The 12,987-nt window shown below is 50.8% G+C and overlaps 1 protein-coding gene across 13 annotated transcripts in view; it reads left to right on the top strand.

The window, feature by feature from the left end:
- Positions 1–12,987, top strand: part of MYOCD (myocardin) — a 227,057-nt gene that overhangs the window by 199,693 nt on the left and 14,377 nt on the right. For 12 of the 13 annotated variants that reach the window (XM_034789818.1, XM_034789817.1, XM_034789815.1 and 9 more), the window contains 5 exons: positions 476–651; positions 4,076–4,201; positions 9,561–9,811; positions 10,390–10,543; positions 11,881–12,834. In XM_034789818.1, the coding sequence (XP_034645709.1) occupies positions 476–651; positions 4,076–4,201; positions 9,561–9,811; positions 10,390–10,543; positions 11,881–12,834 (1,661 nt within the window). The remainder of the gene's footprint in view (positions 1–475; positions 652–4,075; positions 4,202–9,560; positions 9,812–10,389; positions 10,544–11,880; positions 12,835–12,987) is intronic. The other variant, XM_034789827.1, reaches the window with a different exon arrangement.

The raw sequence follows: 12,987 nt of genomic DNA, 5'->3' as shown, positions 1-12,987 counted from the left end.
CAGCTCAGATCTCAGCTGCACTTCTGTGAGCCCCTTACTAGAAAGCCCAGATCTGTAGGTGGATGAGTACAGAGTATTAGACATAAAACGGGCACAGAGACACCAAGATCTGATATGATTTTCCAGGAGTTGTTTCTTGAGCACCCCAATGGGATGCCCATGTTTGAAAACCATGTTCTCCCATCTGAATGGCTGAGCTCTTTCTGAAAAGCCAATCAGGAGAACACGTGTATGAAAGATGCTGCACAAAATACAGCTCCATATCACAGCCAGCATTGTCTGAAATGCCCATACTGGAATCAAAATACCCCTCCCCTCCTCAGCTCTGCTCAACGTCCTCCACGCCAGGTACTGGGGGCTGGGCTTGTGTATTGTAGGGGGGATTGGTAGAGCTGCTGAGATGGTTCATTGCACACATTGTTAAGGCTGTCTGTTTATGCACCACTGACCCATTGCCTTTGTTTCACTTGTTAAGGTGCCCAGGGGAGCTTCTCTAAATCAGCTGATGCTTTTGCCTTTGAAGAAGACAGTAGCAATGATGGCCTGTCCCCAGAGCAGGCCAGGAGGGAGGATTCGCAGGGCTCCACAGAATCACCAGCAGGCACCAAAAACTCAGAGGCAATTTCCTCTGCCACATCAGGGACAACTCAGGTAAAAAAAAAAGCAAGTGTTCTGTGGGCAAGCCAGGGCTTGGCCCCAGGAGCCAGCTTGGGGAAGCCTGTCCCCTCTGCCCAGCGAGGGCATTCGGACATCCACCCAACACTCTGAATGCAGGAATACTCTGCACCCCATGGGGGGGGGGGGTGCTCATCCTCTTGGGCAGGCGACACCCAGGGCTCAGGAACTTACTGCTGGGTTACTGTGGGGCTGCAGTGCAGAGCCCTCCTGAAAGCTGCTTGCAGTGCTGACTCTTCTCTCTCCCCCTCACATGCATGCTCTAGAGCAACTTTTACGTGAGGGCTTTAAACAACCGCCTTCCACCCGTCCACATGGTCATGGGGAAGCGTGTGCTTGCTAGGGAGGGGGCTGATTCTGCCTCCGCCTCAGCCCACACTCAGGAGACCATCCCTACTCCAAGAGTCCCACAAACAGCAATGGGCTCAGAGAGGTTGTGCTCAGTGTGAGCAAAGGAGATAGACTCGGGCCTTGGGAAGCTAGCATAGTAGCCTCCTATATAGAGTGGAGACAGGAGGAGCAATGCCTAGGCTGACCATCCCTGGGAGCTCTCAGACTGGCCCAGGCTGCTTAAAAGAAAGCAGAGATGTGATGTGCCTGGCTCAGCCTTCTTGTACAGCCAGCTGCCCTGGAGTCTCCATGGAGTCTAACTGCTTCATTGCTTCCTTTGATCTATTTCTTTGTTGTATATCTGGGGTGGACGGGACAGAGAGAGAGCATCTAGCTCGATGCCACATGCTGTGAAAAGGCTCACTCACTCCCAGCCCAGCCCGCCCTGCCAAGGGGCATTCAGGTCACATGGGCAGTGTGGTCATGTGGGCACGGAGGAAAGAACAGAGGCCAAATGCTTGTGTAGCTTGCAGGGTCTGTGAAGCAGCAAAGGCCCAGTGCATTTCCAAAGTTTCCACTGGTGCCAGATACTTTCTGGAAGATGCTGCAGCAGAATCCCACACACTGATCCTGCAACTCACATGAACAGCCTTTGCTGTGACAGTGCCTTATGTCCAGTTCCCGTCCCTGCCATCACTCAGTAGGGGCAAGGCTGTACCCAGACATTTCTGACCCTTTCAGGGGGTCTGACTGAGTCTGGTTGTAGAAGAGGGAGCAGTGCTTATCTTTCTTCCTGTCCCTAGTGCTCTAGGATGCAAATGCCTTTGCTGTGGCTTCCCCTCTGCCCTTTCTGTTGGTCACTAGGCATTCCATGTTAGTAGTTATTATTTGTATCACTGTAGCACCTAGATTTCCTTGTAGTTTTGGCAGCTTTAAGCATGTCAGCAGCTTTTCCCCTTGGAGACCACAGACAGGAGAGGAATTGAGGCTGAAAGGCCATGAGACTGAAAGGGTGAGGCTTTCCAGACCCAAGGCTTAGCAGGGGGCATGGGGAGTGGGTACAAGCAGACAGTAGAACTGGCTAGCAGCAGGGCTGTAGGGCTCTTCTCCAGACAGCTCAGCTGGAGAGCTGGGCTTTGTTAAGTGGCATCAGTGTGAGGCCAGTGCTTTAACTAGCAGGTTGTCAATCAGCAGCTCCCCCAGAGTGATGTCCCCGGTCTTGATGCGTCTCTGTAACTGCAGTCTGAGGTAGTGGCTGTGCACATGGCTCTGGGGGGAGGCCTTTCCTTCCCCAGCATCTCCCCAGTATTTAACAGTAATTAATACCTTTGAAGGTGATCAATGCCGTGAAAATGGGGGACTGCAGGCCACCCCGGGAGCCACACAGAGCGCTGCTGCCTGGGAAGGAGGATCAGCAGCTGCTCTGGGGATGAAGCTGCAGGCCATGCTATGTGCATGCATCCCATGTCAACCTCCATGGGGAAAGGGCAGCCCGCAGCTGACAATTCCATGAGCCTTGCCCAGGGTCCCCAGGGAATTTGCTCTGACAGGGACTTAATGAGACAAATGGGGACCCGGACTCAGGATCCCGAAAAAACAAACGTGCTTTCTCTTTAAATCCACTTGTTAAGCATGGGCTAGTGCAAGATCCCTGGGCAGGACCCACTCTGAGTGCACAGGCTGCAGGCAGGGGAAAGCAGGGGGATATCAGCCTCTGGTAGTCCCAGGGAGCACTGGGGTGTTCTGCAAAAGATCCTGAGCAATTGTTAACCTGCCAGTGACGGATTCTTGGCTAGGCAACTCTTCTCCATTCCAATGTCTTTGTTACACAGCGTACTTGGTATCGGGTACCTCAATTTTCCAAGCACTTATGGCAGGTAGCCAAATGATTGTACATTTGGTTTGTCTAATTGTATCGGCCTGATGAAACCAAAGCAGGGCATCAGGAAGGTTTGCTCTGACTTGCACTGAGAAATCACTGTATTCCAAACAAACTTCTAGGAGAAGATGGATACAACTGCACATGTGAGCTGCCTTGTGGGATATCCCATGAGAGCGATGACTGCAGGGCTCCAGTTAGGAGCAAGATTTCATCCTGTGTCTTAGTTTGTTTCCTCTGTTTGACAGAGGCATCTTTGCAAACTGTGTTTTGGTGGCTTGGGTGATGTAAATAGTCCCGAGGAACAGAATCCATCGGTTCTCATGGTGCTGCAGTGTTTAATTGCTGGTGCCGTGACACCAACAGCTGCCCATGTACAGACTAGCCCTGGTGCGTGTGGGTAGTGAATGGGGTTTGACACCGAGCAGGGGAGGTCTAAAACCTCGTCCATGCTCTCCCTTACTCCCAAGGCTGGAGCATGGGCAGAGAATTGGAGAGCCCGAGGAGACACCACCCTCAGAGGTGAGATCCAGGCTTAGAGCTCACTCCTGGTACGAGGAGTACTGGAGGTAACTGGTGGCTGTGCAGCAGCACTTTCATTAGTGCAGGACCAAGGGCCTCTGCCTACCCATCAGGTTCAGCGCCTCAGGTCTGGCTACACCGCAAGCTGGAGGTGTGATACCCATGGTAGCTTCGAGGCAGCTACAGAGCTAACAATAGCAGCGTAGCGGCAGCGGCCCGGGTAGAGGAAGGACGAGCCAACCCGAGTATGACCCGTCTGAGATACTAGGTACATACTCAGGGTGACTAGCCCCTCCCACCACTTCCACTGCTGCGGCTACACTTTGGTTTCTGGCAAGCTAGTGTGAGTATGTCTACCTGAGCTGGAAATGATATCCCTGACTCGAAGAATATCCCCACCTTAGATGTGATAACTCCAGAGGCTGCAGAGCCATTGCTGCAGCCCACACATGCTCTGCCCTGAGGAAGGCAGCCAGTGCATGTTTAGAAGGATCCCCATCAACACCGTGCCAGCCACAGACCGCTGGGAGGCTCACGCCCACTTAGGGTGCTGGCTCCATGACTAGAGAGGGAAAGTTTTCCCACACATGATAAGGTTTCTTAATGCTGCTTCCTATACTCCTGGACATTAGGTGCCACACGCTAATGGTGACTGATTCTTGATTCCAGGATCATTCCCACAGCTCTGAAAACAACGTGACTGACCTGACATCAGTGCAAAACAGCCAGTGTGAAAGCCCAAAGCAGGTGAATGGCCAGCAGAGCCCACCCCTCCCGGTGCCTGCGGTGGTGAAGGTAACGTATCTACCCCGTCGCCTTGCAAAGAAAGACAACACGGCTAGCTGAGTTTTGCTGATTAAAGTTTAGCTACATTTTCTTAATGCACTTTAAGGAGCCAGTTTCAACCCACAGTAACGAAACCCTGCCCCAAGGCTGCATAGGCACATATGTGCCTCTTCAGAAAGTGCTGCTGTCCACAGGAAGAGGGGATTTTGATACTAATGCACATTTCACACAATCGTAGAATATTACAGTCATGGTAGATAGATAGATAGATAGATAGATAGATAGATAGATAGATAGATAGATAGATAGATAGATAGATAGATAGATAGATAGATAGCCTCTCCTGCAAGGTGTGGCTTACACCTCCTCCCTTCTCTCTGGTGCTTGCTATCACTAATATTAGAAGTAGTTTCTCCCCTCTACTCACGTGCGCTGGATCCTGGGTTCTTTTCTGGCACCTGGTGTCTCCACCCATGGTGACTCCTCACTAGATCATGCAAAGGAATGACACTTCCAAAATAACAGAATAACAAACTCCCAACTCCTCCCCCACTCTGGCTCCCTCCCTGGCACCATCTCAGGCAGATAGTATGCCAAGGCTGAGTCCCGAGGCAGAGCACCTGCAGCATTGTGGCACTGGCTGGCTTAAATAAAAGTCCTCTGATTTTATTTTTCACTCCTAGGAGGGGCAGGACCCTCTCCCAATCCTACCAGGCTCACTGCTCCCTGGCCTGGGATCCTCCTGGGGTCTCAGCTGGCTCTCGGTAGCCAGGCCAGACCTCTTTGCAGGATGCTGTCACTGCAGGGCTGGAGCTGTCAGATCCATGCAGATAGATCTCACAGCAGAGCCAGAATGTCCTGTGGGAGGAATGGCAGCTCAGCAGGGACACCCAGCTTCCAAACCAAAACCAAACTTCAGCTATTTCTCTGAGTCAGGCTGTCCTCTGCTAGGGGCTATGTCCCTTGTCCACTTGTTATTGCTTCATGGACTGCTTGGTCCAGATCACCTCATGCAGAAGTCTCCCTCTTGGCCCACCAGGGTTCCTTCTGTCCCCACCCCAGCTCAATGCATGCTGGGAAATGGGGTCAGAAAGCTCTGGTAGCCATTATAGTTGTAGTCCTTTCGGTAGGGCCCCCTTGGGTGTGTCTACTCTGCACACAAAACCTAATCTGTGGGATCTGGTCTTATGGGCTTGGTGTTTCCAAGCCCATGCTTGAGCGTCCACGCTGCATTTTAAATCTGGGTTTACAATTGCTGGACCCTGTCTCTCAGCGGGACTCAGGCTCTGACCCATCTCCAACAGGGTCCTAGAAGCCAGGTACTTGCTGACCAAGTCAGACTGATTTGTAGGGGGGTGGAAAGGGGCTTGTGCACTGCAGACATACCCATAGAGACTCAGTCTGCCACTTCAGGAGCTGGCAAACCCCAGAAAACGCTCTGTCCCCACCCAGCCTCCAGATATGCAACTCTTGGCTCCGTAAATGAGAGTGCATTTTCTGTTTGTGGCTTCTGAGCCAGTGCAGAGGGAGGAAGCAGCTAGGACCCAGGCCATGGGACAGATTGGCTTGGTCCCTGTCCTGAAAAGCTTGACAAGGAAACAAATGCAAGGCAGGACACGGGCCAGCAGCTCCTAGCATGACGATGTGAAGACTCTTGATGAGCAGAAGAGACGGGAGGCTGATTGAAGAGAAGGGTGTAGGGGGAGAATTGAAAGTGAGGTTCTGGGCAGGGGGGCTTTAAAGAGCAATGCCAATACCCTGAATGGCACCCAAAAGTGAGCAGAAATCCATGTGGGCTCTGAACAGCAGGCAGAATGTGCTTATTATGCCCAGCAATACCAAGAAAGCAGGCAGCCACATTCTGCACCAGGACAAGGTTCTGAGTGGTCTTTGTGGGGACCCCCATGCTGAAGGGACTGCAGTGATCTAGTCTACAGAGATAGCAGCCACCATCACCACATCAACCATAAACATGTCCTTCTGATCACCTCCACCAGCTGGGAGTGTAGGAGAAATCCCTGCTCCAGAAGTGCTCTACATGGTGAACCTCACATAAGGATAAAAGATGTACAGTGCTCCTCCATCCAGACCATCAATCCTGAGATTCTCTCCAGATGCTACCAACTAGAACCACCTCTGTCTTGTCTGGACTGAGTCTTTGCTTAGCTTGTTCCCAGGCAGGGATCACCTGGAAAAGTTTGCATGAACACTCTCCCAGTTCCCACTGCCCAGGACATGTCTCATAGCACACATTGCTGTCCTGAAAGACCACTCACCCCTTCACGCTGGGATCTCAATATCATGGTCATTGTTTTATTAGAGTTATCAGCATGCCAAGCCTCAGGGTCACACAAAGGAGTTCAATACAGTGCATTAGAGGGCTGGGCTGCTCGCACTCAGAGGAGCACAGTGTGTAGTGTGTGACTTCTTAGTCCCCTGGCAGTACACTGAATTAGGCTAATCAATGTAAATGAGTAGATGAGTAAGAGGACTGACCTCAGATGAGGATTTTAGTTGCTTTAGAGAGAGCAGCTTTGGGTGCCTCACTGAGCAGGATTTATGCAATGTTGCTGTAGCCATGTCAGTCCCAAGATATTAGATTAGACATGAAAAAGAGCTCTGTGTAGCTCAAAAGCTTGTCTCTTTCACCAACAGAAGTTGGTCCAATAAAAAATATTGCCTCACCCACCCAGTATCTCTGAGCAGGAATTAAGCCTTTTGAACAAACAGCTGTGAGAAGAGAGGATGTTATTAAGTCATAAGACCTCCTCTGACACTCTCAATTCTATTCTGCTGTCATGCACGGGCAGATCTCCCAATGCAACATGATTAGTGGACACCGACTGGGAGGTCCAGGAATGGAAAGGAAGCAGAATATCAGAGTCACACTCTGCCATGCTGACCTGAGAGCAGAACTTTAACCAGAGGAATGCAACTTAGTAAAAGTTAACCAGGTCCTTGGTGCACGTGTTATCTATAGCAGTGGTCTCCAAACTTTTTTGATCGCGCACCCCATCAGTAAAAAAATTTTGAGCACACACACCCTGTTTCCAGCCAAACTGTCGAAGCAAAAAAAAAAAAGCCGCTCGGCCTCCCGGCCGAACTGCCAAAGGGGAAAAAAAAAAGCGGCGCTGCTCCGGCGGCACTCCTCCTGCTGCGCACCCCGAAGGATCCTCTTGCGCAACCCACTTTGGAGACCACTGATCTATAGTACAATGAAATGTACAATGTAATCCTCAATGCCCAAGTGACTGCAAGGCCTGGTATAAAGCTTGTTTGCTCATTCAGGAAAGACAATGGGGCCTATCTCTACTTAGTTTGCTGCAAGTCCCTTCATTTTCCCAGGGCCCCCCGGGAGGGGGTAAGTGGGGCAATTTGCCCCGGGCCCCGCAGGGGTCCCCACAAGACTATAGTATTCTATAGTATTGCAACTTTTTTTTATGGAAGGGGCCCCCGAAATTGCTTTGCCCCAGGCCCCCTGAATCCTCTGGGCGGCCCTGCATTTTCCATTGACTTAATGATCTAGGTAATTGCACACTGGGATTTTTTAATGGAAGAATTAAAATCAAAAGAGTGAAAACCCCAATTATTGTCCTGCTCTGCTCAGGAGACCACAGGTCTGGTGTGCTGCTCTCCCTGCACGAATAGAACTCCCCAGTGGATCCCATTTAAGAGCTACCATGAGGGTCAAGGAGTAGAACTGTGCCCTGCGAGAGGCCCTGGATATTGAATTCTGACATAGTCTCAATGTGGGCAATTCTCTAGGTTCTGAGTATTAGATAGCCCCACCAGCTACATGGAGAGGGAAAAGAATACAAACTAGGAATGTAAAATTCAACATAAAAGGGAAGCTCCTTGTATACTATTGGTACATCTGGTGTGACTGGGAGCAGGTATGTCACTTTAGTGATTGTCACTTAGAGACAGGAGTGGTCTCCAGATTTGGGGCTTTGGCATGTAGGCAGAGCCATGGAGGGGAAGGACATCTTGGGGCTCACCATTAGGATAAGGTGACAGTGATGAGCTCAGGACATTACTCGTGGAGGAATTCTGCACCACTGCACATGCGCAGAATTCATATCTCCCACAGATTTCTTTGCTTTCCTGCAGAAAAAAATGACTTTCTGACAGGGAAGCTGCAAGAGCAGTCACGCACCACTCCCTAGCACAGTAGGTACATCATTTCACGCACCCGGAGCAGCTGGCAGAGAGGTAAATCACCGCAGGGCTGGGGACACTACAGCCAGTGGCTTCTACCCTGAGCCGGGATCAGCTGCTAGTCCCGGCTGGGCTGGAGGCAGGAGAGGACAGGACTTCCTCTTCCCCTGCAAGGAGTGTCTGGGGCTGTTTCAGACCCACACCCAGAAACCTCCCCCAGCTGCAGGAAGCTCAGCATCCTCCCCTGCATCCTGCCCCCATCACTCCTCAACTGTGGGGGGTGGGGTCACAGGGGCAGCTGCTCCCCCATCCACCCAACCCCCGTGCATCTGGACCTCCCATACCCAGATCCCTCTGCCAAGCCTTACCATGTACATCCAGAACTCCCCTAGCCCTCCATACCCAAGCCCCACCTCAACCCCTGCATCTGGAGCCCCTCTTCACGCAAACCCCCTGCCTCTGGACCCCCACCCCTGCACTCAGACCACCACCCACTGAGCTCCCTCCACTCAAACCCCCACCATGGTGCCCCAATCTCTGCACCACCCTTAGCCCCCACATCCAGACCCCCAATTAGCTGCACCCAGACCTCCACCCCACCAAGCCCCACTCCCCCACACCCAGACCCCTCCACTGAGCCCCAACCACCTTCACCTGGAACCCCCTGCAGAGTCCCATTGCCCCTGCACCTGGAGCCCCCCCAACGAGCCTCTGTGCATCCAGATCCCACCACACTTAGACGCCCCCCACTGAGCCCCTACATGCTTGGATCCTGCCTGGTTGAGCCTACCTGCCCTCCACACCTCGTGCACCTGGCGCAGAGGGGCAGGGACCCAGGGTGTTTCTGGGGCAGGCCCAGGCCTTGTGTTGCATCAGGGTCAGGTGTAGCCTCACCACTGTGTCCGTGTCCCGGGGGTGGTGGGGCCACAGAGTGATCTCCCACCTTCGTGCAGCCAGTGGCCTGTGCTCCTCACTGCCATGCTGGAGCCTCTGCATTTTTTTATTGACAAATAAAACTTGCAGAATTTTAAAATAATGTGCACATAATTTTTAATTTTTTTGGTGCAGAATGCCCTCAGGAATACGGACATGCCCATCCTCTGGTTCTAGGTCTCTAAATTCATAAATATGAATGTCATCGCTTAGCCAACTCCAGCTCAGGACCTGATTTCTCAGATAACCCCTGTTCTTTTCTCTGTATGACACGCAGTCAAAATCATCCAGTGATAGTAAGAACCGCCACAAAAAGCCCAAGGACACCAAGCCAAAGGTGAAGAAGCTGAAGTATCACCAGTACATTCCGCCTGACCAGAAAGCAGAGAAGTCTCCTCCGCCCATGGACTCAGCCTATGCTAGACTCCTCCAACAGCAGCAACTCTTCCTGCAGCTACAAATCCTCAGCCAGCAGCAGCAGCAGCAGCAGCACTTCAGCTACCCTGGAATCCACCAAGCACAGCACAAGTGAGTCAGCAGCCTGTAAAGAACAATGTCTGCACAGTAGTCTGAGGCTTAGATGTTTTGGGGGGCTTTCTAAGCTCTCCTGCAGGACCCTCTTCTATGCTTGTGTGCCTGTTGGTGCAGCATAGCAGGGATCTGGGAGAACAGTTTGAAAATGTAGCCCTGGTCACATCCAAAGCCATATTCTGACTGGCCAGAGAGGGATGACAGCCACATAAGACCTCCTTTGATCCCCCCTGAAAATGGACAAGGAAAGATAAGCATCCCCAGTCCTCTCTCTGCAGCCCCAGCCCATAAACTCTGAAGGCTCTTGCTGTTCTCCTTCCTGGGGCTCCCCATGCCCTGCTATAGTGTCTCCAATGTTCTTTACAATCACCTCTAGATGGAGCATTATATACTGGGACCTTAGGTCACCCCTCTAAAGTGAAGAAGAAAGCAGCTATGATGAAGAAGTTAAATCATATTTTGGATGGGCAGGGGCTGTTCTTTGGCCACCCTTCCATAAGTAAGTCCCATTTTCTATTAGTAAATGTGGCAAAAACTGGACACTATTACCAAAAACCTCTCCTTTGTCATTTCAGGCAACCAAGTGAGCAAATGGTCAAAAGTTCAAACTCTTCATCAACTCCAGTCACCAACATACCCCTTTCTCCAGTGAAAACCACTTTTTCCGGACAGACCTGTGTATCTTCTATCAAACCAGGCCCTCTCCCTTCCAACCTGGATGATCTGAAAGTGAGTGCAAATCTCCCATTAATCGTTTGTTAACAGTAATAGTATCTAGCGACACCATGCCTTACAATGAAAATGCTTTGAAGTCTATCAGGCATCCCAAGGTAATAGTGATGAGCTGGCAGGAACCTAAACTTGCATGTTATAGAGCAAGCGAATGCAGCAAAATATATAAGGCATGGAGAAGTGCTAAGTGCCTTTACGTTTCACAAATGATGTGTCATGAGACAAATGATGCAATGGTACTAGAGAACATGCTATTGCTGCTGTGCAGGAATTCCCTAACTGCCATCAGATTGAGGCAGGTGGTCAGAGCTGTGCAAAATGTTTGCAGGAGAACCCAAAGTGATACCTCCTTGAGGACTGTCTGTGAACAAATCCAGGAACTTCTGATTTGAAAAGCATGAGCTCTCACTGCCTGAACTTAAGGACTAGTCCTGTAGCTAGAAGCTGTTGCTGAGTCATTAACTCTTATATAGACCAGCCCCTGAGGGAAAGGGAGGGGAATAAAGACTCACACTAGATTGATAAAACAATGAGGAGTCCAGTGGCACCTTAAAGACTAACAGATTTATTTGGGCATAAGCTTTCATGGATAAAAAACACACTTCTTCAGATGCATGGAGTGAAAATTACAGATACAGGCATAAATATATTGATTGATGTGGATCATTATTGATTGATGTGGGTCATTTACACACACAATTCTTTCAGGTTTTGTTACTTAAACTCAAACATGATTAAAGTCCCAGACCAATCTCTTGCGGAACCAGGGATGTGTAAAGTAATCCTTATTATTCAGAGACATGAATAAGGATTAAAGCAAGTGGAGCATGTGTGTAATGAAGTCCTGGCTGAGTCATCTGGGATGCCTGAACCTGAGCCATATGGATCTAAAAGCATGAACTTCTGTTAGCTAACTAGCCTGTTAGCTAGCTCATGGCCAGTAGCAGACTCATAAACCTCTATAGGAGGGCCAGCTGCTAGCAGGGACACCAAGCCCCATGGTGTCAGCCTGTGTTCCATGAGAATTACTGCACTGCTATCCACATTACCCATTCACAGCTCCGGCTCTCCACTTATAGCAGCTCTGGCTGCTGGAAGGAAGAATGTATTTCCTCTGCTGGGACACAATGAGGCTGTTAGGCTGTGCATGGTGCTTCTAGTGACTTTGAGTAGTAGTGAGGGGTGCGGCTCAGTCCCATCAGGCAGGAGGCCAGGAGAACGCTCCCTGGGGAAAATATTCACAGCAGGGTATTTCCCCACAAGTGTATAAGGAGTATGACAGTGAGGGGAGGTGCTGGAAGTGACTATCATTAAATGGCTGGCTCTGCTTCTAGGTGTCAGAACTGAGGCAGCAGCTGCGAATAAGAGGCCTCCCCGTATCCGGTACGAAAACGGCACTGATGGAACGTCTGCGGCCCTTCCAGGACTGCAGTGGCAGTGTGGTGCCAAACTTCAATGAAATAACAACGGTCACCTTTCCAGTCACCCCAACAAACACGCTGTCCAACTACCAGTCACAGCCCTCGGCCAGCATGCTATCCAGCAGCTTCTATCAGTTTGGCAGCACCAGCTCCTCCCCACCCATCTCCCCAGCATCCTCTGACCTTTCCGTCAGTGGCTCTTTACCAGACACATTCAACGATGGACCAATGACTTCTCCACAGTTTGGTCTCCAACCATCCCCTGTGCATGGCAGTGCTGAAGAAAGCCTAATGGGCAGCATGAATGGAGGGAGCATCCAGTTGGAACTGGAAGGGATCGACACAGAGAAAGACAAGATGCTGGTGGAAAAGCAGAAGGTTATCAATGAACTGACGTGGAAGCTGCAACAAGAGCAGAGACAGGTGGAAGAGCTGCGGATGCAACTCCAGAAGCGAAAAAGGAACAATGGCTTGGAGGAGAAGCAGCCACCCACCCAGCATTTCTTCGGTGTCCCCATCAAGCAAGAAAACACAGTATCCAGCTGTCCATTCTCATCAAAACAAACTGCCTTGAAAGCCCAAGCTAACAGCTTGGATAAACTAAGTAACTGTGGGACACCGCAGCTGCCTCACATTGTAAACAGCCTTTGCATGGAGTCAGCAGGCCAGAGCACCATCACCTCCTCCACGTTTCTAAGCCCACAGTGCTCTCCACAGCATTCTCCACTTGGGACTGCAAAGAGCCCACAGCATATCAGTCTGCCACCATCCCCTAACAGCCATTACCTTCTCTCTGTATCCCCTAGCTCTCAGGGAGAAGGGCGCAGTGTTTCCCCACAGGCCAGCAATCGACTTCGCCCAGCACCGGTAAGTGGGGAATGCACAAGGCTAATGCCATTCTGTCCTATCTCGATGGAGATTGCACTGGTATTAAAAAGAACAGGAGTACTTGTGGCACCTTAGAGACTAACAAATTTATTAGAGCATAAGCTTTCGTGGACTACATCCCACTGCATCCGA

The sequence above is a fragment of the Trachemys scripta genome, chromosome 14 (assembly GCF_013100865.1).
Source record: "Trachemys scripta elegans isolate TJP31775 chromosome 14, CAS_Tse_1.0, whole genome shotgun sequence".
In the NCBI taxonomy this organism is placed as follows: Eukaryota; Metazoa; Chordata; order Testudines; family Emydidae; genus Trachemys; species Trachemys scripta.
This window is presented reverse-complemented; position numbering and strand designations above follow the sequence as displayed.